This window comes from Triticum dicoccoides, chromosome 2B (genome assembly GCF_002162155.2).
Source record: "Triticum dicoccoides isolate Atlit2015 ecotype Zavitan chromosome 2B, WEW_v2.0, whole genome shotgun sequence".
Classification (NCBI taxonomy): domain Eukaryota; kingdom Viridiplantae; phylum Streptophyta; class Magnoliopsida; order Poales; family Poaceae; genus Triticum; species Triticum dicoccoides.
The window spans coordinates 355050871-355072098 of NC_041383.1; the positions used below are offsets into that span (position 1 = coordinate 355050871).

The 21228-nt window shown below is 46.5% G+C and overlaps 1 protein-coding gene across 1 annotated transcript in view; it reads left to right on the forward strand.

The window, feature by feature from the left end:
- The first annotated feature begins 16588 nt into the window (after nucleotides 1-16588).
- LOC119360871 (probable (S)-ureidoglycine aminohydrolase) overlaps nucleotides 16589-21228 on the forward strand; it is a 16088-nt gene continuing 11448 nt past the window's right edge. The window contains exons 1-3 of the mRNA XM_037626341.1: nucleotides 16589-16763; nucleotides 20741-20828; nucleotides 20911-20987. Coding sequence (XP_037482238.1) covers nucleotides 16589-16763; nucleotides 20741-20828; nucleotides 20911-20987 — 340 coding nt within the window. The remainder of the gene's footprint in view (nucleotides 16764-20740; nucleotides 20829-20910; nucleotides 20988-21228) is intronic.

The window sequence follows — 21228 nt, forward strand, 5'->3', positions numbered from 1 at the left end:
CTATGCATCTTGTTCATCGTGATCGTAATTACATATATAATTTCTGGCCTCGCGAAGAAGAAAGCATCGCTCAAGCTTGGGTGAGGCTTAAGTCGATGTTGTATTCATGCCCCAATCATGAGCTCTCTCGGGAAATAATTATTCAGAATTTTTATGCTCGGCTTTCTCTTGATAATCGCAACCTGCTTGATACTTCCTGTGTTGGTTCCTATATGCTGAAGACTATTGATTTCAAATGGGACTTATTGGAAAGAATTAAACGCAACTCTGAAGATTGGGGTTCCGACGATGGTAAGGAGTCAGGTATGACACCTAAGTTTGATTGTGTTAAATCTTTTATGGATACCGATGCTTTCCGTCGATTCAGCTCTAAGTATGGACTTGACTCTAAGATAGTAGCTACTTTTGTGAAACTTTTGCTACTCACGTTGATCTCCCTAAAGAGAAGTGGTTTAAATATAATCCTCCCGTTGAAGTGAAAGTAGTTGCACCTATTACAGTCGAAGAGAAGACTATTACATATAGTGATCCTATTATTCCTACTACTTATGTCGAAAAACTTCCTTTTCCTGTTAGGATAAACGATCATGCTAAAGCTTCGACTGTTGTTCATAAGATCAATGTTAGAACTTATACACCTCCTGAGAAAATCAAAGTTGAACCTAATGTTGCTATTGTTAAAGATCTCTTGTCTGATAATATTGATGGGCATGTTATTTATTTCTGTGATGAAACTGCTAAAATTGCCAAACCTTGTGCTAAAGATAAACATAGACCTGTGGTAGGCATGCATGTTATTTCTATTAAAATAGGAGATCATTGTTATCATGGCTTATGTGATATGGGTGCTAGTGCTAGTGCAATACCTATTGACTTATACAACGAAATTAAGCACGATATTGCACCTGCTGAGTTCGAAGATATCAATGTCACAATTAAACTTGCCAATAGAGATAATATTTCACCAATGGGAATTGTTAGAGATGTTGAAGTCTTGTGTGGGAAAACTAAATATCTTGCTGATTTTCTTGTTCTTGGCTCCCCACAAGATAGTTTTTGTCCCATTATATTTGGTAGACCCTTCTTGAACACCGTCAATGCTAGGATAGATTGCAAAAAAGATGTAGTTACTACTGGTCTAGGTGATATGTCTCATGAGTTCAATTTCTTTAAATTTCGTAGACAACACCGTGAAGAGGAACCATCTAGTAAGGATGAAATTATTGGTCTTGCTTCCATTGATGTTCCTCCAACTGATCTGTTAGAACAATATTTGCTAGACCATGAAAATGATATGTTTATGAAGGAAAGGGAAGAAATAGATGAAGTGTTCCTTAAACAAGAACCTATGCTGAAACATAATCTTCCCGTTGAAATTCTTGGGGATCCCCCTCCACCCAAGGGTGATCCCGTGTTTGAACTCAAACCATTACCTGATAATCTTAAGTATGCTTATCTTGATGAAAAAGAAATATATCCTGTTATTATTAGTGCTAACCTTTCAGAGAAAGAAGAAGAAAGATTATTGAAAACTTTGAAGAAGCACCGAGCTGCTATTGGATATACTCTGGATGATCTTAAGGGCATTAGTCCCACATTATGTCAACACAAAATCTCAATGGAGAAAGATGCCAACCCGGTTAGAGATCCTCAAACACGATTAAATCCCAAAATGAAGGAAGTGGTAAGAAACAAGATACTGAAACTCGAGGCAGGTATTATTTATCCCGTTGCTGATAGCGAATGGGTAAGCCCTGTCCATTGTGTCCCCAAAAAGGGAGGTATTACCGTTGTTCCTAATGATAAAGATGTATTGATCCCGCAAAGAATTATTATAGGTTATAGGATGGTAACTGATTTTCATAAGTTAAATAAAGCTACTAAGAAAGATCATTACCCTTTACCTTTTATTGATCAAATGCTAGAAAGGCTATCCAAACACACACATTTTTGCTTTCTAGATGGTTATTCTGGCTTCTCTCAGATACCTGTTTCAGCGGGGGATCAATCTAAAACTACTTTTACTTGCCCTTTTGGTACCTTTGCTTATAGACGTATGCCTTTTGGTTTATGTAATGCACCTTCTACCTTTCAAAGATGCATGATGGCTATATTTTCTGATTTTTGTGAAAAGGTTTGTGAGGTATTCATGGATGATTCTCCGTCTATGGATCCTCTTTTGATGATTGTTTGGGCAACCTTGATCGAGTTTTGCAGAGATGCGAAGACACTAGTCTCGTCTTGAATTGGGAAAAGTGTCACTTTATGGTTAATGAAGGCATTGTCTTGGGGCACAAGATCTCCGAGAGAGGTATTGAAGTTGATAAAGCCAAAGTTGATGCTATTGAAAAGATGCCATGTCCCAAGGACATAAAAGGTATAAGAAGTTTCCTTGGTCATGTCGGTTTTTATAGGAGGTTCATTAAGGACTTTTCTAAAATCTCTAGGCCTCTGACTAATTTATTGCGAAAAGATATTCCTTTTGTCTTTGATGATGATTGTGTAGAAGCATTTGAAACATTTAAGAAGGCTTTGATCACTGCACCTATTGTTCAGCCACCTAATTGGAATTTACCTTTTGAAATTATGTGCGATGCTAGTGATTATGCTGTAGGTGTTGTTTTAGGGCAAAGAGTCGATAAGAAATTGAATTTTATCCATTATGCTAGTAAGACTTTTGATACTGCCTAGAGAAATTATGCTACTACTGAAAAAGAATTCTTAGCAGTTGTGTTTGCATGTCATAAGTTTAGACCTTAGATTGTTGATTCCAAAGTTACTATTCACACCGATCATGCTGCTATTAAATATCTTATGGAAAAGAAAGATGCTAAGCCTAGACTCATTAGATGGGTTCTCTTGCTCCAAGAATTTGACTTGCATATTATTGATAGAAAAGGAGCTGAGAACCTCGTTGCAGACAACTTGTCTAGGCTAGAGAATGTTCTTGATGACCCACTGCCTATTAATGATAGTTTTCCTGATGAACAATTAGTGGTTGTCAATGCTTCTCGTACTGCTCCTTGGTATGCTGATTATGCTAATTACATTGTTGCTAAATATATACCTCCTAGTTTCACATACCAGCAAAAGAAAAAGTTCTTTTATGATTTAAGACATTACTTCTGGGATGATCCACACATTTATAAATAAGGAGTAGATGGTATTATTAGACGTTGTGTGCCTGAGCATGAACAGGAACAAATCCTATGCAAGTGTCACTCTGAATCCTATGGAGGACACCACGCTGGAGACAGAACTGCACACAAGGTACTACAATCTGGTTTTTATTGGCCTACTCTTTTCAAAGATGCTCGTAAGTTTGTCGTATCTTGTGATGAATGTCAAAGAATAGGTAACATTAGTAGACGTCAATAAATGCCTATGAATTATTCTCTTGTTATTGAACCGTTTGATGTATGGGTCTTCGATTATATGGGACCTTTTCCTGCCTCCAATGGTTATACACATATTTTAGTTGCTGTTGATTACGTTACTAAGTGGATATAAGCTATTCCAACTAGTAGTGCTGATCATAGAACCTCTATTAAAATGCTTAAAGAAGTTATTTTTCCGAGGTTTGGAGTCCCTAGATATCTTATGACTGATGGTGGTTCACACTTTATTCATGGTGCTTTCCGTAAGATGCTTGCTAAGTATGATGTTAATCATAGAGTCGCATCTCCTTATCACCCGCAGTCTAGTGGTCAAGTAGAGTTGAGCAATAGAGAGCTCAAATTAATTTTAAAAGACTGTGAATAGATCTAGAAAGAATTGGTCCAAAAAACTTGATGATGCATTATGGGCCTATAGAACTGCATACAAAAATCCTATGGGTATGTCTCCATATAAGATGGTTTATGGAAAAGCATGTCATTTACCTCTTGAACTTGAACATAAAGCATATTGGGCTATTAAAGAGCTCAATTATGACTTCAAACTTGCCGGTGAGAAGAGGTTGTTTGATATTAGCTCACTTGATGAATGGAGAAACCAAGCATATGAGAATGCCAAGCTTTTAAAAGAAAAGGTCAAACGCTGGCATGATAAGTGGATACAGAAGCGTGAGTTTAACATAGGAGATTATGTGTTATTGTTCAACTCTCGTTTAAGATTTTTTGCAGGAAACTTCTCTCAAAATGGGAAGGTCCCTACGTTATCGAGGAGGTCTATCGTTCTGGTGCTATAAAATTCAACAACTTCGAAGGCACAAACCCGAGGGTGGTAAATGGTCAAAGAATTAAACATTACATTTCAGGTAATCCTATCAATGTTGAAACTAATATTATTGAAACCATAACCCCTGAGGAATACATAAGAGACACTTTCCAGAACGTTCCAGACTCCGAAAAGGCATAGGTACATGGTACGGTAAGTAAACCGACTCCAAAACAACTCTAATGGCAATTTTTATCAGTTTTGGATTATTTAAGGATTTTAGGAAGAAAGAAGTAGTCCAAAAGGGGCACGAGGCTTCCACGAGAGAGGAGGGTGCCCCCCTGTAGGGCGCGCCCCCTGTCTCGTGGGCACCTTGTGTGCCTCCCGGACTCTGTTTTCTTGTATGTTACGTATTTTGGTCAGTAAAAATTCATTATTTATACGCCCGAAGGTTTTGACCACCGTATCACGCAAATATCCTTTGTTTTCGTTTCGAGCTGTTCCTGTTGCAGAATAAAGCAAGATGTCGTCTCAGGAATCAGTTAGGGAGAGCCGGGTGTCTCACCCAACGCTAGGTCCAGGAGCAAATAGCGATGCCCGTCACGTTGGACCATCAACGAAGGACGAGATGGAGGCTGATTTGAAAAGGGTAGATGCCATGGAGGAAGATCAAGAAGTTACCTCTTGCCTTCAAGGAGAATTCACAATGGGGGAACTACCTAGCCTGGCTGTCCCTACTTCGGTCACTCCTTTCAACTCCCGATTTCTTTCTTATGAAAATATGAAAAAGAGTTTCACTTGTTCTCCAGAAGCTATGCAGCACCCTTGGGTAAAAGGAGCTTTGTCTGTCATGGGCAAGCTCCGTAAAGAAAATATGGACCTCAAACAACAGGTCAATAAGCTCGAGGAGGAGAACCGTATCCTGAAGGGCATAATTGCCAAGAAGATCATAACACCAACCGTGAAGAAGAAGAAATAATCACTTGGGTATGGGCACTCCCCTTGGCAACTGCCAAGCTTGGGGGAGGTGCCCCGGTATCGTATCACCATCACACTCCTATCTTTACCGCTTTATTTAGTTCGATCCTTTTAGTAGTATCTTGATCTATTAGTTTGAAGTTTTGATATCAAGTAGTTTGAGTTTTGCTTTGTGATCTCTTTATGTAATCGAGTCCGTGTGCTATCTATAATAAAGACTAGTGTTGAGTCAAGGGCTTTGCTATGTTGCTATGATCTGGAAAAAGTAGAAAGAACAAAAGAGTTCATATTGATATTATGAATAGTGATAACTTCACACATAGAAAGTATGAGGCACAAAAGTTATTGAGAGTTGATGAACGTAGCCTTGGTCATCGTTGCAATTAATAGGTAGTGATAAGGAAAGAGGGGTTCACATATAAATATATTATCTTGGACATCTTTTATGATTGTGAAGCACTCATTAAGTATGACATGCTAAAAGAGTTGACGTTGGACAAGGAAGACAACGTAATGGTTTATGTCTTCCGACATCTCAGTTAAAGTATATTGCCATTGATCTTCCAAACATGTTGAGCTTGCCTTTCCCCCTCATGCTAGCCAAATTCCTTGCACCAAGTAGAGATATACTACTTGTGCTTCCAAATACCCTTAAACCCAGTTTTGCCATGAGAGTCCACCATACCTACCTATGGATTGAGTAAGATCCTTCAAGTAAGTTGTCATCGGTGCAAGCAATAAAAATTGCTCTCTAAATATATGACTTATTAGTGCAGAGAAAATAAGCTTTGTACGAACCTGTTATGGAGGTAATAAAAGCGACGGATTGCATAATAAAGGTCCACACACAAGGGGCAATATAAAGTGACGTTCTTTTGCATTAAGATTTTGTACATCAACCCTAAACGCGCATGACAACCTCTGCTTCCCTCTGCGAAGGGCCTATCTTTTACTTTATGTTTTTACTTTATGCTTGAGTCAAGGTGATCCTCACCTTTCCCTTTTTCATTTTATCCTTTGGCAAGCTCCTTGTGTTTGAAAGATCATGATACATATATCCAATTGGATGTAAGTTGGCATAGGTTATTATTGTTGACATCACCTAAAGGTGAATACGTTGGGAGGCAACACAATAAGCCCCTATCTTTCTCAGTGTCCGGCTGAAACTCTATAACCACAAGTATTGCGTGAGTGTTAACAATTATAGGGGACTACGAGATAGTTGAGTATGTGAGCTTGCTGAAAAGCTCTATTATTGACTCTTTCTGATGTTACGAAAAATTGCAATTGCTTCAATGACTGAGATTATAGTTTGTTAGTTCCCAATGAAGTTTTTGAACCATACTTGACGTTGTGAATTGCTTATTACTTGACATTGGAAATCATATGACAAAATCCATATATGTTGTTGTTATTAGAATGATCATGATGCCCTCATGTCCTTATTTTATTTTTATCGACACCTCTATCTCTAAACATGTGGACATATTTTTCGATTTCGGCTTCCGCTTGAGGACAAGCGAGGTCTAAGCTTGGGGGGGTTGATACGTCCATTTTGCATCATGCTTTTATGTAAATATTTATTGCATTATGGGCTGTTATTACACATTATATCTCAATACTTATGGCTATTCTCCCTTATTTTACAAGGTTTACCATGAAGAGGGGGAATGCCGGCAGTTAGAATTCTGGCTGGAAAAGGAGCAAACGTTGGAAACCTATTCTGCACAACTCCAAAAGACCTGAGACTCCACGAAACAACTTTTTAGATTTAATAAGATTTTTGGGCAAAAGAAATAGGCTAGGGGGCCCACACCCTGTCCAGGAGACAGGGCCCCCCTGTAGGGCGCGCCCCCTATCTCCTGGGCCCCCTGGTGGGCTTCCGGCTGCCATCTTCTGCTATATGAAGGGTTTTCACCTGGAAAAAATCGTGGGCAAGCTTACGGGACGAAACTCCGCTGCCACGAGGCGGAACCTTGGCGGAATCAATCTAGGGCTCTGGCTACACTTCCCTCCGGAAGGGGGAATCATCACCAACGATCCTCTCATCGGGAGGGGGTCAATCTCCATCAACATCTTCACCAGCACCATCTCATATCAAAACCCTAGTTCATCTCTTGTATCCAATCTTGTATCAAAACCACAAATTGGTACCTGTGGGTTGCTAGTAGTGTTGATTACTCCTTGTAGTTGATGCTATTTGGTTTACTTGGTGGAAGATCATATGTTCAGATCCTTTATGCATATTATTACCCCTCTGATTATGAACATGAATATGCTTTGTGAGTAGTTACGTTTGTTCCCGAGGACATGGGTGAAGTCTTGCTATTAGTAGTCATGTGAATTTGGTATTCGTTTGATATTTTGATGAGATGTATGTTGTCTCTCCTCTAGTGGTGTTTTGTGAACGTCGACTACATGACACTTCACCATTATTTGGGCCTAGAGGAAGGCATAGGTAAGTAATAAGTAGATGATGGGTTGCTAGAGTGACAGAAGCTTAAACCCTAGTTTATGCGTTGCTTCGTTAGGGGTTGATATGGACCCATATGTTTAATGTTGTGGTTAGGTTTACCTTAGTACTCCTTTTTGTAGTTGCGGATGCTTGCAATAGGGGTTAATCATAAGTGGGATGCTTGTCCATGTTAGGGAAGTACCCAAGTACCGGTCCACCCACATATCAAATTATCAAAGTACCGAATGCGAATCTTATGAACATGATGAAAACTAGCTTGACGATAATTCCCAATGTGTCCTCGGGAGCTCCTTCTTCATTATTAGAATTTGCCCAAGCTTATCCTTTGCTACATAAAGGATTGGGCCACCTTGCTGCACTTTATTTAATCTATTTACTTTTTGCTCGTTACTATTTATTTTATCACAAAACTATCTATCACCTACTATTTCAGTGCTTGCAGAGAAAACCTTACTGAAAACCGCTTATCATTTCCTTCTGCTCCTCGTTGGGTTCGACACTCTTACTTATCAAAAGGACTACGATAGATCCCCTATACTTGTGGGTCATCACCTCACTAGGGTAGATCTTCACGAAGTAGGCGATCTCCTTGCCCTTACAAACTCCTTGGTTCAACTCCAGAGTCTTGACGGAGGCTCCCAAGTGACACCTACCCAATCTAGGAGACACCACCCTCCAAAAGGTAATGGATGGTGTGTTGACGATGAACTCCTTGCTCTTGTGCTTTAAATGATAGTCTCCCCAACACTCAACTCTCTCACACAGATATAGCTATGGTGGAAAGATGATTTGAGTGGAAAGCAACTAGGGGAAGGCTAGAGATCAAGATTCTTGTGGTTGGATTGGAATATCTTGGTCTGAACACATGAGTAGGTGGTTCTGTCTCAGAAAATGAATGCTGGAAGTGTAGGCACGTTCTGATGGCTCTCTCCATGAATGAAGAATGGGTGGATGGGTATATATAGCCACCACACAAAATCTAACCGTTACACATAGATTCCCAAACTCAGTGAGACCGAATGGTAAAACTCGATCAGACCAACTCAGGTTAAAATATGAACGTTAGGCTTTTCGGTGGGACCGATACAGTCAACTCGGTGGGACCGATGTGCTAGGGTTAGGGCATAACGTAATCTCGATGTGATCGATCACATGAACTCGGTGGGACCGTCTTCAGTAATGAGCACACGGGGAGTTGGTCAGGCAAACTTGGTGGGACCGATTTGCTCACTTCGATGAGACCTAAGTGTTACGAAAAGGAAACAGGGAGTTTGCATTGCAGACTAGGTGGGACCGATTCGCTCATTTCGATGGGACCGAAATGTTACAAAAAGGAAACAGTGAGTTTGCAATCCCATCTCGGTGATACCGAGATCCCTATCGGTGAAACCGAAGTTACTAGGGTTTGTGGCAGTGGCTACGTCAAATGAAACTCGATGGCGCCGGATAGATCAAATCGGTGGGGCCAAGTTTGACTTTTAGGTTTGGACTATGTGGAAATGAGAAAGTGGTTGAGGGTTTTGGAGCATATCACTAAGTCTTTTGAGCAAGTAAGCCATTAGGCAACACCTCGTCCCCTTTTAATAGTATTGGCTTTCCTATTGATTCAATGTGATCTTGGATCACTTAAATGAAAATGTAGAGTCTTTAGTTTGTTGCTAATATGTGTCCTTAGCATTTTGAGGGGTCCACATCTCTAGTCCATGCCATGCCAATCATTAAACTTTCTGAAATGATCATCTTGAAAGAGCATTAGTTTAATGAGCTATATGTTGTTAAGAATTACCAAAACCTCCCAGGGATTAGTTGCACTTTCACCCTGACATATTTGTGGAGATCCAGGCTCCCCCCTCAAATGGGATCGCCACATTAGGTGGTTGGGCATTGGGGTGCTCGTCTGGACACTATGGATAGTTCGTAATAAACTTGTGATCCAACGGGTCCCCCTTCGAAGTGCTACTGACGCGGTGTTCAAAATGTGTGGGTATATGCAGCTTTGGCGGCTGCTTAGCCGCCCTCACGATCGGGACACCATCAACATCATCATTGCATATATTTGCTTGATGGCCATGAGACTGGCGCCTCCGCTTCCTCCTCCACCTCCGGAGCCGAATTAGGCCCGGTGCCTTTTGTTGTTGTTGCCGCCGCGGTTTCGTTCTTTGTTTTAGGGCTTGTTGAGCAGTGCCATCAGCAGAACCCTTGCACTCTATTTGTTTTGTCTTTGTTGCTGCTTTCTATGCGCGTGTGCGGTGTGAACTATTGTTGCATTTGTAGCTCTGGTGGTTTGCTTTATTTATAAAGCGAGGCCAAAGCCTTTTAGGTGACTAGGTAAGTGCATGTGCTTTGCATAAGGGAAAATGTTATTTATGCATGGGTGATATATTCGGGTTCATGCTATTAAGAATTAAATCAATCAAAAACTTCATTAGGCTTGACCCTTCTTTTGCTTAACATCACAAGTGAGCAATGCATGTATTTTCTTAAATAAAAAATTGAGATGGGACTAACTCAAGCAAATAATGATGCAAAATCCAAAGTAGTCCATAACTCTATGCAATTCATGCCTTTGATCCATTAAAATTCACAAGAGTATCTTTGGAAAATCCAAAACGCGAACACAATAATTCAGCAAAAAAAAACCTTTGCAAGTTGGCTAGCAGGTTGACTACTCGCCGGTTGTTTCTTTAGCTAGCCAGTTGACTGCTAGCCCAATTGCTTTCAACACCCTGCCGCTTATGCCACACTCTAAGGTGTGGGCGTTGGGAGAGCGGGCTACTCCGAGCATCACATTTAGCAGTTGATCCCTCTGTATCTCTGTCCGATCGAGCGCGCCACGCCCAGTCCGCCGCCGACTGTAATAGCTAGGGTTGGAACTGTCGTTGCTAGTTCTCGTTCCAATTAGCCGCTAGACGCTTGGTGCTGCTAAACCAAGCGAGGCCTCGTGCCACACTATTCACACCACAAGGCGCTGCTCCATCCCTCCTTATTCTATTAACAAACGGAAATGAAACGCATACAACTCGGTGACGATGCAACTAACATCGGCGAATCAAATCTATCTACCTCCACGGATGCAGGGTGGATAGGCGCCATGCACGCATCAAATTGGTCCATTGGTGAGTTGGCCACCAGACCACAGCTGCAGGATTGCCTCGCTAATCGCCTCGCACATTGATGGCGCCGCTACCGGCAAGCACGACAGCCGCTCTCCTCGCTGCTCTCGGCATCTTCGACGAGCGGTGCAAGAAAGGACGTGAGTGAAGATGTATGAATTGCACGATATATTGATTCGGTGCAATGTGCACGGTATATATAAGTACAAGGTGGGGCCTCTACCTCAATCTATACAACAAATTAGAGAGGTGGGCCTAATGTACAAAAGACAATATACATGCACAAATATCATACTCAACACCCCCCGCAGTCGAAGCGGCACCACGGCTGACGCAAAGACTGGACCGGAACTCCTCAAATGACGCCGTAGGCAAGCCCTTGGTCATGATATCTGCAAATTGTTGGGAAGTAGGGACGTGTAAAACACGAATATGGCCAAGAGCCACATGTTCCCGAACAAAATGAATATCCAACTCAATATGCTTGGTCCGTCGATGATGCACCGGGTTAGCAGAGAGGTAGACTGCCGAGATGTTGTCGCAGTAGACCACCGTGACACGGTCAACAGGGCAAGACAGCTCCTGAAGCAGCTGACGAAGCCAGGAACACTCGACGGCAGCGTTGGCCACCGCACGATACTCAGCCTCAGCACCAGAACGAGAGACCGTAGGCTGCCGCTTGGACGACCACGAGATAAGTGAGGGTCCAAGGTAGACACAATAGCCCGAGGTGGAGCGACGTGTGTCAGGGCAGCCCGCCCAGTCTGCATCGGAGTAGGCTGTGAGGGCAATGTCGGCGGAGGCGTGAAGCGTGACCCCAAGATCCATGGTGCCACAAACATAGCGGAGAATCCGCTTTACAGCGGCCCAGTGAACATCCCGAGGAGCATGCATATGAAGACACACCTGCTGCACTGCATACTGGATCTCTGGCCGAGTCAAAGTGAGATACTAGAGGGCACCAACAATAGACTGATAGAAAGCAGCATCTAAAGCAGGGGAACCATCCGTGGCAGAGAGCTTGGCCTTCGTATCAACAGGCGTGGCGGCGGACTTGCAGTTAAGCATGCCAGCGCGCTCCAGGAGCTCATGAGCGTACTTCCGCTGATGAAGAAAGAAGCCATCCGGACGGCGCACCACCTCAACACCGAGGAAGTAGTGCAGAGGACCCAAGTCCTTGATGGCGAACTCAACGCGAAGACGAGCCGTGAGCTGACTGAGAAGGCCGGCCGTACATGCCGTCAGGATGATGTCGTCGACATATAGCACCAAGTGGGCTGTGTCGGAGCCATGGTGATAAACGAAGAGCGATGCGTCCGAGCGGGTGGAGCGGAACCCAAGCTGATGAAGAAACGCCGCGATGCGCTGGTACCAAGCGCGTGGAGCCTACTTGAGTCCGTACAAGGACCGCGAAAGCAGGCACACGTGGTCGGGAAGGGCTGGATCCACGAACCCGGTGGGCTGCTGGCAGAAAACCTGCTCCTCGAGGTGACCATGAAGGAAGGCGTTGGAGACGTCCATCTGGTGCACCGGCCAAGCATGAGAGACCACAAGGTGGAGAACCGCGCGTATCGTGTCGGGCTTGACGACCGGAGCAAAGGTGTCGGTGAAGTCGATGCCAGCATGTTGTCGAAATCCGCGAATGACCCAACGTGCTTTATAGCGATCAAGGGTACCATCGGGACGGAGCTTGTGTTTGAAGACCCACTTCCCGGTAATCATGTTGGCGTGCCGGGGACGGGGAACAAGCTGCCACGTCCGGTTGCGCAATAGGGCGTCAAACTCCTCTTGCATCGCAGCCATCCAGAGCGGGTCATGAAGAGCGGCTCGGACGGAGGATGGAAATGGCGACGGCTCAGAGGTGGACGCCGCATGGACGTAGTCATCCGCGGCGTAGCGCGAGCTCGGGCGAAAAACGCCCGTACGGGCGCGGGTGACCGGGCCGGCCACAAGGGCCGACCACAAGTGCCGAAGGCGCGGGCGCCGGGGGTGCCGGGGGCGCCAGGGGGGGCACCGGGGGCGCCGAGTGGGCCGCGGGGGGCGCCGGGAGTGCCGAGAAGGCCGCGGGGGCCGCGGGCGCCGGGGGGGCCACGGCTGTTGGAGGCGCCGCATGCGGGGGGCACGCCTCAAAGCCAGGGGAGGGCCAAGAGAGGCGCGCGGGCACCCTGGGAGCGACGTCGAGGAGCCCGCGTCACCGATGGCGGAAGGAACAACCGAAGGTACCTGCTGAAACGGAAACACATGCTCATCAAAGTAAACGTGCCGGGAAGTGAACACACGGTAGGAGACGGGATCGTAGCACCGATATCGCTTGGAGTTGGAAGGGTAGCCGATGAAGATGCAAGCGACAGAACGAGGTGCGAGTTTGTGAGGAGCGGAGTCCGCAGTGCTAGGATAGCAAAGGCACCCGAAAATACGCAGGTCATCATAAGATGGGGGCGTACCGAAAAGAAGATGGCGAGGTGCATAGTTCCACCGTGAGCGGCAAGGGCGAATGTTAAGGAGAAGTGAAGCAGTAGCGAGTGCATCCGGCCAGAAACGAGGTGGCACATGGGCGTGGAACAGGAGCGTCCGAACGCAGTCATTCAGAGTGCGAAGGACGCGTTCGGCTCGACCGTTCTACTGTGAAGTATACGGGCATGTGAGACGAAATACTGTGTCGTGGTGTGAAAGAAAAGTGTGGAAAGCAAGATTGTCGAACTCTTTTCCATTGTCAGTCTGAAGAGCAAGGATGGGACGCCCAAACTGCGTGCTGACATAGGAGTAAAAGGCAGACAAAGTGGAGAGTGCATCCGACTTTTGTCGTAGAGGAAACATCCACACATAGTGAGAGTAATCATCAAGAATAACCATATAATATAAATAGCCCGAATTACTAGGAACCGGAGAGGTCCACACATCACTATGAATCAACTGAAAAGGAAAAGAAGCTACAGTGTTGGAGTTATTAAATGGAAGGTGAACATGTTTGCCGACACGACAGGCATGACAGGTATGATCCTCTATCTTATTACAACTGAAGCTGAAACTCCTAAGAATATGACGAAGTGTGACGGGGTTGGGATGACCCAAGCGAGCATGCCAGAGATCGACGCCGACGGAGAGAGCAACCGGTGCGGTGGTGGAGGTGGACGACGGATGCACCGGATAGAGCTCGTCGAGGCTGTCACAACGGTGAAGTACCATCCTGGTTCGAGCGTCCTTGGCACAAAAACCAAGCCCGTCAAATTCAACAGTAACAGGATTTTCACGAGTTAAACAACGAACAGAAACAAGATTCTTAATAAGGTGAGGTGACACAAGAATGTTAGACAAGGTAATAGGCATAGAAGTAGAAGGAAAAGAAGTGTGCCCGACATGTGTGATAGGTAGTGTGGAACCATCACCGACAACGATGCGGTGGTCGGTGGTGACAGGAGTGAAGGAGGCAAGATTACCAGGATGAGCAAACATGTGAGCCGTAGCCCCGGTGTCCATGTACCAATCACCGCCTCCAGTGTAGTTGTTCGGCGTAGGCGCAGCGTGCAGCGCGGCGAGGAGCGCCGGATCCCAAGGTGCCGGCGGCAGGGCCGGCGAGGGCGGCGGCGAGGCCGCAGGGAGACCATAGGCGCCGCTCATCTGCGGCGGTGGGTATCCTCCGTACGGCTGCGGAGCCGCGTAGTACGCCTGGTGCGTCGGTGGGCGCGACACGGGAAGCGTCGGTGCAGGAGCCCGTGGAACCGGCATGGTGTACGCATGGATGACACCGGTCCAGGGGTTGTAGCCGGAGGCCCATGGGGGCGGCACTTGGAGCTGTGGAGGTGCCTGAAACTGATGCTGCTGCTGGCCGGCGTGCTGCGGCTGGGGCTGCTGCTGCTGCTGACCGCCGCGGCGGCCACCGCGCCGGCCCCCGCGACGCTTTTCAGCGGGAGGGGCGGGGGGCGCGGGCGGGCCGTACGACAGTGGCAGGAGCGTCGGCTACTAGGGCGCCGGGAAGGACGCCTAGTGACGCTGCTGGGGTGCCGGGGCAGCGGGAGGCGCCGGAGGCCCGTCGCGGGTGGTGCCAGCGGTGAGAGCGGTGTGGATGGCGCGCGTCTTCACCTGCTTCATCCGCCGCTCCTCCAAGCGGAGGTACGCAACAAACTTGGAGAAAGACGGGTTGGGGATGAGGCTGAGGTTCCCCGCGGCATTACCGAAGTCCTCGTTGAGCCCGACGGTGAGCGTGCTGAGGAGGAGGTCATCATCGACCTTGGCGCTGATATCACGAAGCTCGTTAGCGAGAGTCTTAAGGCGGCGACAATAGTCGTCGATGGAGGTGTTGTCCTGATGACACCCAAAGAACTCTTGCTGCAGAAAAACGCGACGCTGGAGCTTGTTGTCGGTGAAGAGCCCGTTCAGCTTGGTCCACACGGCGCATGCATCATCGCCATCCGTCACGACCGTCTGAAAAAGGTCGGGCGTGATGGTGAGGAAAAACCAGCGGATGATCGTGGTGTCGATGGTGGACCAGTCGTGAAACTCGGGGACGAGGCTGGAGTCGATGGTGCCGTCCACGTGGTCCATGAGATGGTACTCCCGGAACACGAGGGAGAAGTACGTTTTCCACGTGTGGTAGGAGGAGTCCGCCTGGGATAGACGAACCGACACCCGCTCGAAGATGTTGAGCCTGCGGATGTCGTTGACGCCGGGAGGGTTGGCGTCGGCGAACGGGTTGGAGTTGGTGGACGCGGAGGAGGTAACTGACGACATGGCGATCGGCGGCTCGGCGACAACAGCGACTTCGGACGATTCGGCGGCTGGCAAGGGACGCAGCATGAGAAGTGACAAGCCGGCGGCAGCGCACGAGTGGACGGGCGGGGCGGCTGCGGCGGGAGAATCGCGCGGCTGGAGAATCGCGCGGGACGACGACCGCCTAGCTGACTGGATGATCGCAAGCGGGGGCTGGCGTTCGACTGCGCGCGGGAATCGCTAGCGGCCGGGCCGGCTGTTCGCGCGAGTCGCTAGCTGCCGGGCCTGGCTGACTTGGAAGATACGAGCGGGGGCGGGCGTACTGACTCGCGCGGGGATCGCGAGCGACCGGGCCGGCTGTTCGTGCGAGCGGGGGCGGGTTGGGGAGCAGCGGCGGCAGCACGGAGGAGTACGGCGGCGGCGGCGCGAAAGAGCGCGGCGGCGACAGCGGAAGCTAGGGTAAAAACCTAAAAGCTGATACCATGAAGATGTATGAATTGCACGATATATTGATTCGGTGCAATGTGCATGGTATATATAAGTACAAGGTGGGGCCTCTACCTCAATCTATACAACAAAATAGAAAGGTGAGCCTAATGTACAAAAGATAATATACATGCACAAATATCATACTCAACAGTGAGGAGAGGCAACCCCTCCTCTAGATCAGAGCGAGCAGGGGCGAGGCGGTAGATCAGGCGGGCGGGGGTTTGCAATGAAGGAGAAACAGGAAACTGAACAGGAATCACGGGAACGATTAATTAAGAAAATCGGAAGAGGTTAAGGTTGCACGATGGAAAGAGGTGGGGTATCGACCAAACAATTGACTTAAAAGGAAAGAGAGCGCGGTACGTTTCTTTTAGATAGTAGAGATAAAGACACCGAATGGCGGAAGGAAAAAGATCAAACAAACGCCGCTAGGAACGAAAGGCCTCGTGGAATCCGAGTCATCATAGTGGGCTCTACGAAGTAGCCGCCACCCATCCACTTGTGCGCTCCGGCATTTTTTTTAAAAAAAAAGAAAAAAAAAGAACTTGTGCGCTCCGGCTTTTCTCGCGACGGGCCTTCTCCTTCGCCGTCTTCCAACCAACCCCTCCTCCCCTGTCCCAATCCCAAAACCTCGCGGGCTCATTGCAGCACACCTGCGTTGCGCGAGATGGTCCCCGCAGGCCACCACCTCCTCCTTCTCGCGCTCGCTTCCCTCGGGGGCGCAGCGGCAGCCGGCGCCGACGAGGGGTTCTGCTCGGCGGAACCGTCCAACGATTGCTCCCAGTCGCCGCCGCTCTACTCGAAGGTCACCAGTCCCACTCTCGCACCGGTGCATTTGCAAGGTACTGTACCTCTACACGACCACACTTGGGCGCACCGTGTCGCCCCCTACTCAGATTTTCCGATTTTAGGATGCTCGTGGCCATTGAAAATGTTTTTTTTAATATGATGATCACTCATGCAGTCATGTATCAGTTCGCTCAATAAAGTAGTCATGTGTCACAATAAGCACCAACATCATCATACATAGCATAGCATGACAAAACCAAACGTCTTACATTATAGGACGGAGGGAATACATTCTACGCCCTAATTTAACTGATGGAGCGATAGTGATGGTCCACACAAATAGCTAGCTCTTGGAAAACGGATGCATGCTAACTATAATACTACTAAGTATACAGCCAAGGAAATTAGAAGGATGTTTTGATTATTAGTCATATCAATGATTGTATGTTGTCCCCGTGGTGTAGTAGGGGCCACTCCTTTTCCACATTTTTAGATCATACAAGCTCTTCCACTGGATGCGGGATTGCAATTTAGTGGTGGTTTTATGACTTGGTAGCACTGTGGAGGTGATGATGTTAGATCAAATGACAGGTGCAATAGTGTCATGGGTGCATATGTGAGAAAAACCAGGTTCGAATATCTTGTTCCATTGTTCTTCTTAGAGCATCTCCAACATATGATGTAAAATAACTGCCGTACCCAAACAACTGCCATTTGGGTCACTTTGGGCCCAAAGAAAAACATCTCCAACAGATGATGCCCTATATCTATATGTGCCCCAAATTTTTAACATCAGGCCCAAAATTTTGCTACAAGTGTTGCATATTTGGAACACCTCCAGCGTCTGCCACAAAAATGAAAACGCTGCCGCACGAACCCAACCGCCCTCGCTGAAACTAATCCCGGCAACTACCTTGTCGCCTTCCCTGATTTCGACTGTCCTACGCCATCGCCCCCGATTTTAGGATGCTCGTGGCCATAGTCAATGTTGTTGTTTTTTATATGATGATCACTCATGCAGTCATGTATCAATTTTTTCAATAAAGTAGTCGTGTGTCACAATAAGCACCAACGCCATCATACATGGCATGACAAAACCAAACATCTTATATTATGGGACGGAGGGAATGCATTCTACGCCCTAATTTAACTGATGGAGCGATAGTGATGGTCCACACAAATAGCGAGCTCTTGGAAAACGGATGCATGCTAACTATAGTACTACTAAGTATACAGCCAAGGAAATTAGAAGGATGTTTTGATTATTAGTCATATCAATGATTGTATGTTGTCCCCGTGGTGCAGTAGGGGCCACTCATTTTCCACATTTTTAGATCATACAAGCTCTTCCACTGGATGCGGGATTGCAATTTAGTGGTGGTTTTATGACTTGGTAGCACTGTGGAGGTGATGATGTTAGATCAAATGACAGGTGCAATAGTGTCGTGGGTGCATATGTGAGGAAAACCAGGTTCGAATATCTTGTTCCATTGTTCTTTTTAGAGCATCTCCAACATATGATGTAAAATAACTGCCATACCCAAACAACTGCCATTTGGGTCACTTTGGGCCCAAAAAAAAACATCTCCAACAGATGATGCCCTATACCTATATGTGCCCCAAATTTTTAACATCAGGCCCAAAATTTTGCTACAAGTGTTGCATATTTGGAACACCTTCAGCGTCTGCCACAAAAATGAAAACGCTGCCGCACGAACCCAACCGCCCTCGCTGAAACTAATCCCGGCAACTACCTTGTCGCCTTCCCTGATTTCGACTGCCCTACGCCATCGCCCCCGATTTTAGGATGCTCGTGGCCATAGTCAATGTTGTTGTTTTTTATATGATGATCACTCATGCAGTCATGTATCAATTTTCTCAATAAAGTAGTCATGTGTCACAATAAGCACCAACACCATCATACATGGCATGACAAAACCAAACATCTTACATTATGGGACGGAGGGAATGCATTCTACGCCCTAATTTAACTGATGGAGCGATAGTGATGGTCCACACAAATAGCGAGCTCTTGGAAAACGGATGCATGCTAACTATAGTACTACTAAGTATACAGCCAAGGAAATTAGAAGGATGTTTTGATTATTAGTCATATCAATGATTGTATGTTGTCCCCGTGGTGCAGTAGGGGCCACTCCTTTTCCACATTTTTAGATCATACAAGCTCTTCGACTGGATGCGGGATTGCAATTTAGTGGTGGTTTTATGACTTGGTAGCACTGTGGAGGTGATGATGTTAGATCAAATGGCAGGTGCAATAGTGTCATGGGTGCATATGTGGGGAAAACCAGGTTCGCATATCTTGTTCCATTGTTCTTCTTAGAGCACCTCCAACATATGATGTAAAATAACCGCCGTGCCCAAACAACTGCCATTTGGGTCACTTTGGCCAAAAAGAAAAACGTCTCCAACAGATGATGGCCTATACTATATGTGCCTCAAATTCTTAACATCAGACCCAAAATTTTGCTACAAGTGTTGCATATTTGGAACACCTCTAGCGGCGGTCACAAAAATGAAAACACTGCTGCATGAACCCAACCGCCCCCGCTGAAACTAATCCCGCCAGCTACCTTGTCGCCGTCCCCAATTTCGGCTGCCCTATGCCATCGCCGCCATCCAGCCGGCCAATCCCGCCGACGAATCCAGCCGTCATCTAGTTGTAGCCAGCCCGAGCCTCCGCAACAGCAGCCGCCGTCGCCGCCCGAATCCGGCCACCCCTGTCCTCCCTGCCGCCGATCTGTCCTCCCCGCTGCCAAGCTCCTCCGCCATTACCGTGGGAGATTTCCCAGCCGCCACTGCCTCCACGCCTGCCAGCCGCGGGCTCCACACCGTACCACGGCGTGTGGCGCTGGCCGTCGGGCCACTTCGCGGTGGAGATCCGCAACCCCGATATTGGGGAGATGAAGTGGCTTGGCACCTTTGATAGCGCGGAGCTGGTGGCGCGCACGTATGACGTGAGAACGCTCCGGTACCGGCGGTGCTCAATTTCCCCGAGGAGGCCGAGTATGTGGATTTCATCGCCCTTCCCATAAGGAAGAGAAGCCACAACGCCAAGGCTGACGATGCACTCTATATAGCGAAGCTCATCGACGCCAATCTGGAGCTCCTCACGCTAGACATTGCATACTTCGAGGAGGAGGCGCAGCACAAGAAATTGCATAAGTAAGAGGAGAATCGCAAGATCGAAGCCAAGGTTGATGAGTTGTTCGACCAGCTCGAGATGGAGTCTCCGAGGAGGAGGTCAAGCCGTCGGGTAGGTCTACGACCAATTAATACGAGGCCGGCCCCTCCGGCACCGGGGTGATGGACATCTCCTCCAATGACTTCGACGACTACTGCCAGCATCACGCTACTCCATATAGTTAGGTCTATCACAATGTACTGCTAGGGATCTATGAGAGTGGTAGTGTTTAAGTTTGTCGTTTCATGTTTAATGTGCAACATTTCGTACTATAGTTCAAAATGTGCAATGAATTTATGTGTTTTTAGTTCATTTTTCAAAATTTAGGGCATCTAGAAAAGCAAAAACTTTTCTGGTGCCCTAAAACCTTCTCTCTCCTCACCTAAAATCGTTTTTAGGGCACCAAATTTCTAGTAAACTGTTGGAGATGCTCTTAATGGGTTTTTTGTGTGATGAGACTTGGGGCCTTGAGTAATTGAGCTGTACACTGTGTACTGCTTGATTGTTCATGCAAACTGTGTCTCATATTCCACTCTTATGGGACTAGAACTAGAATGATACCATCTGCAGTCTCTCCAGTTCGTCTTGTTTTCTTTAATTGTATTAGATTGTCTTCCAGCTATGAATTTTAGATTGTCTTATCACACCCTTGCTAAGAATCCTATATCTTCATTCCAGTTATTGCTTCTGTCTGTATGCATAGGCTTAAAGCCTCGAGAGTTTCGTCATCATTTACTATTAAGCTATGGTTTTATTTTCTTGAAGATGGATGCTCTTATACATTGTCCAGTTAATGCTAATTTTGTTCATTTTGTGGATCTCCAGATTTACCTGGCTTCACACGTAGTGTGTACAAAAAGGATCATGCTTTAATAACACCAGAAAGCCATGTATTCAGTCCTTTGCCTGATTGGTAAGGCTCTGTCTTTCCCGTGTACTCTAATTTCTATACAAATTATGTGGCTATATTAACACCAACCGTTTATTCTCTCTAGGACCAACACGTTAGGAGCATATTTGATTAGCCCAGCTCTTGGCGCACACTTCACTATGTACTTGGCAAACATGCAAGGTGTGTTGTTTATCCCATTTACTGTCATGTGGTTACAAAGAATGCTATAATCATATGTACTCCCTCCGTTCCAAAATAAGTGTCGTATGGAGGGAGTAACTGCATATATCAACTCATAAGACAAAATACTAGTCAATATAGTTTCTAAACATCAAGTTGGATGACAAGATGCTTATTTACTGGATCTAGTATTTTTTTTGTTCATGTATGGGAACAATAATGATAGCTCTAACTTATATAT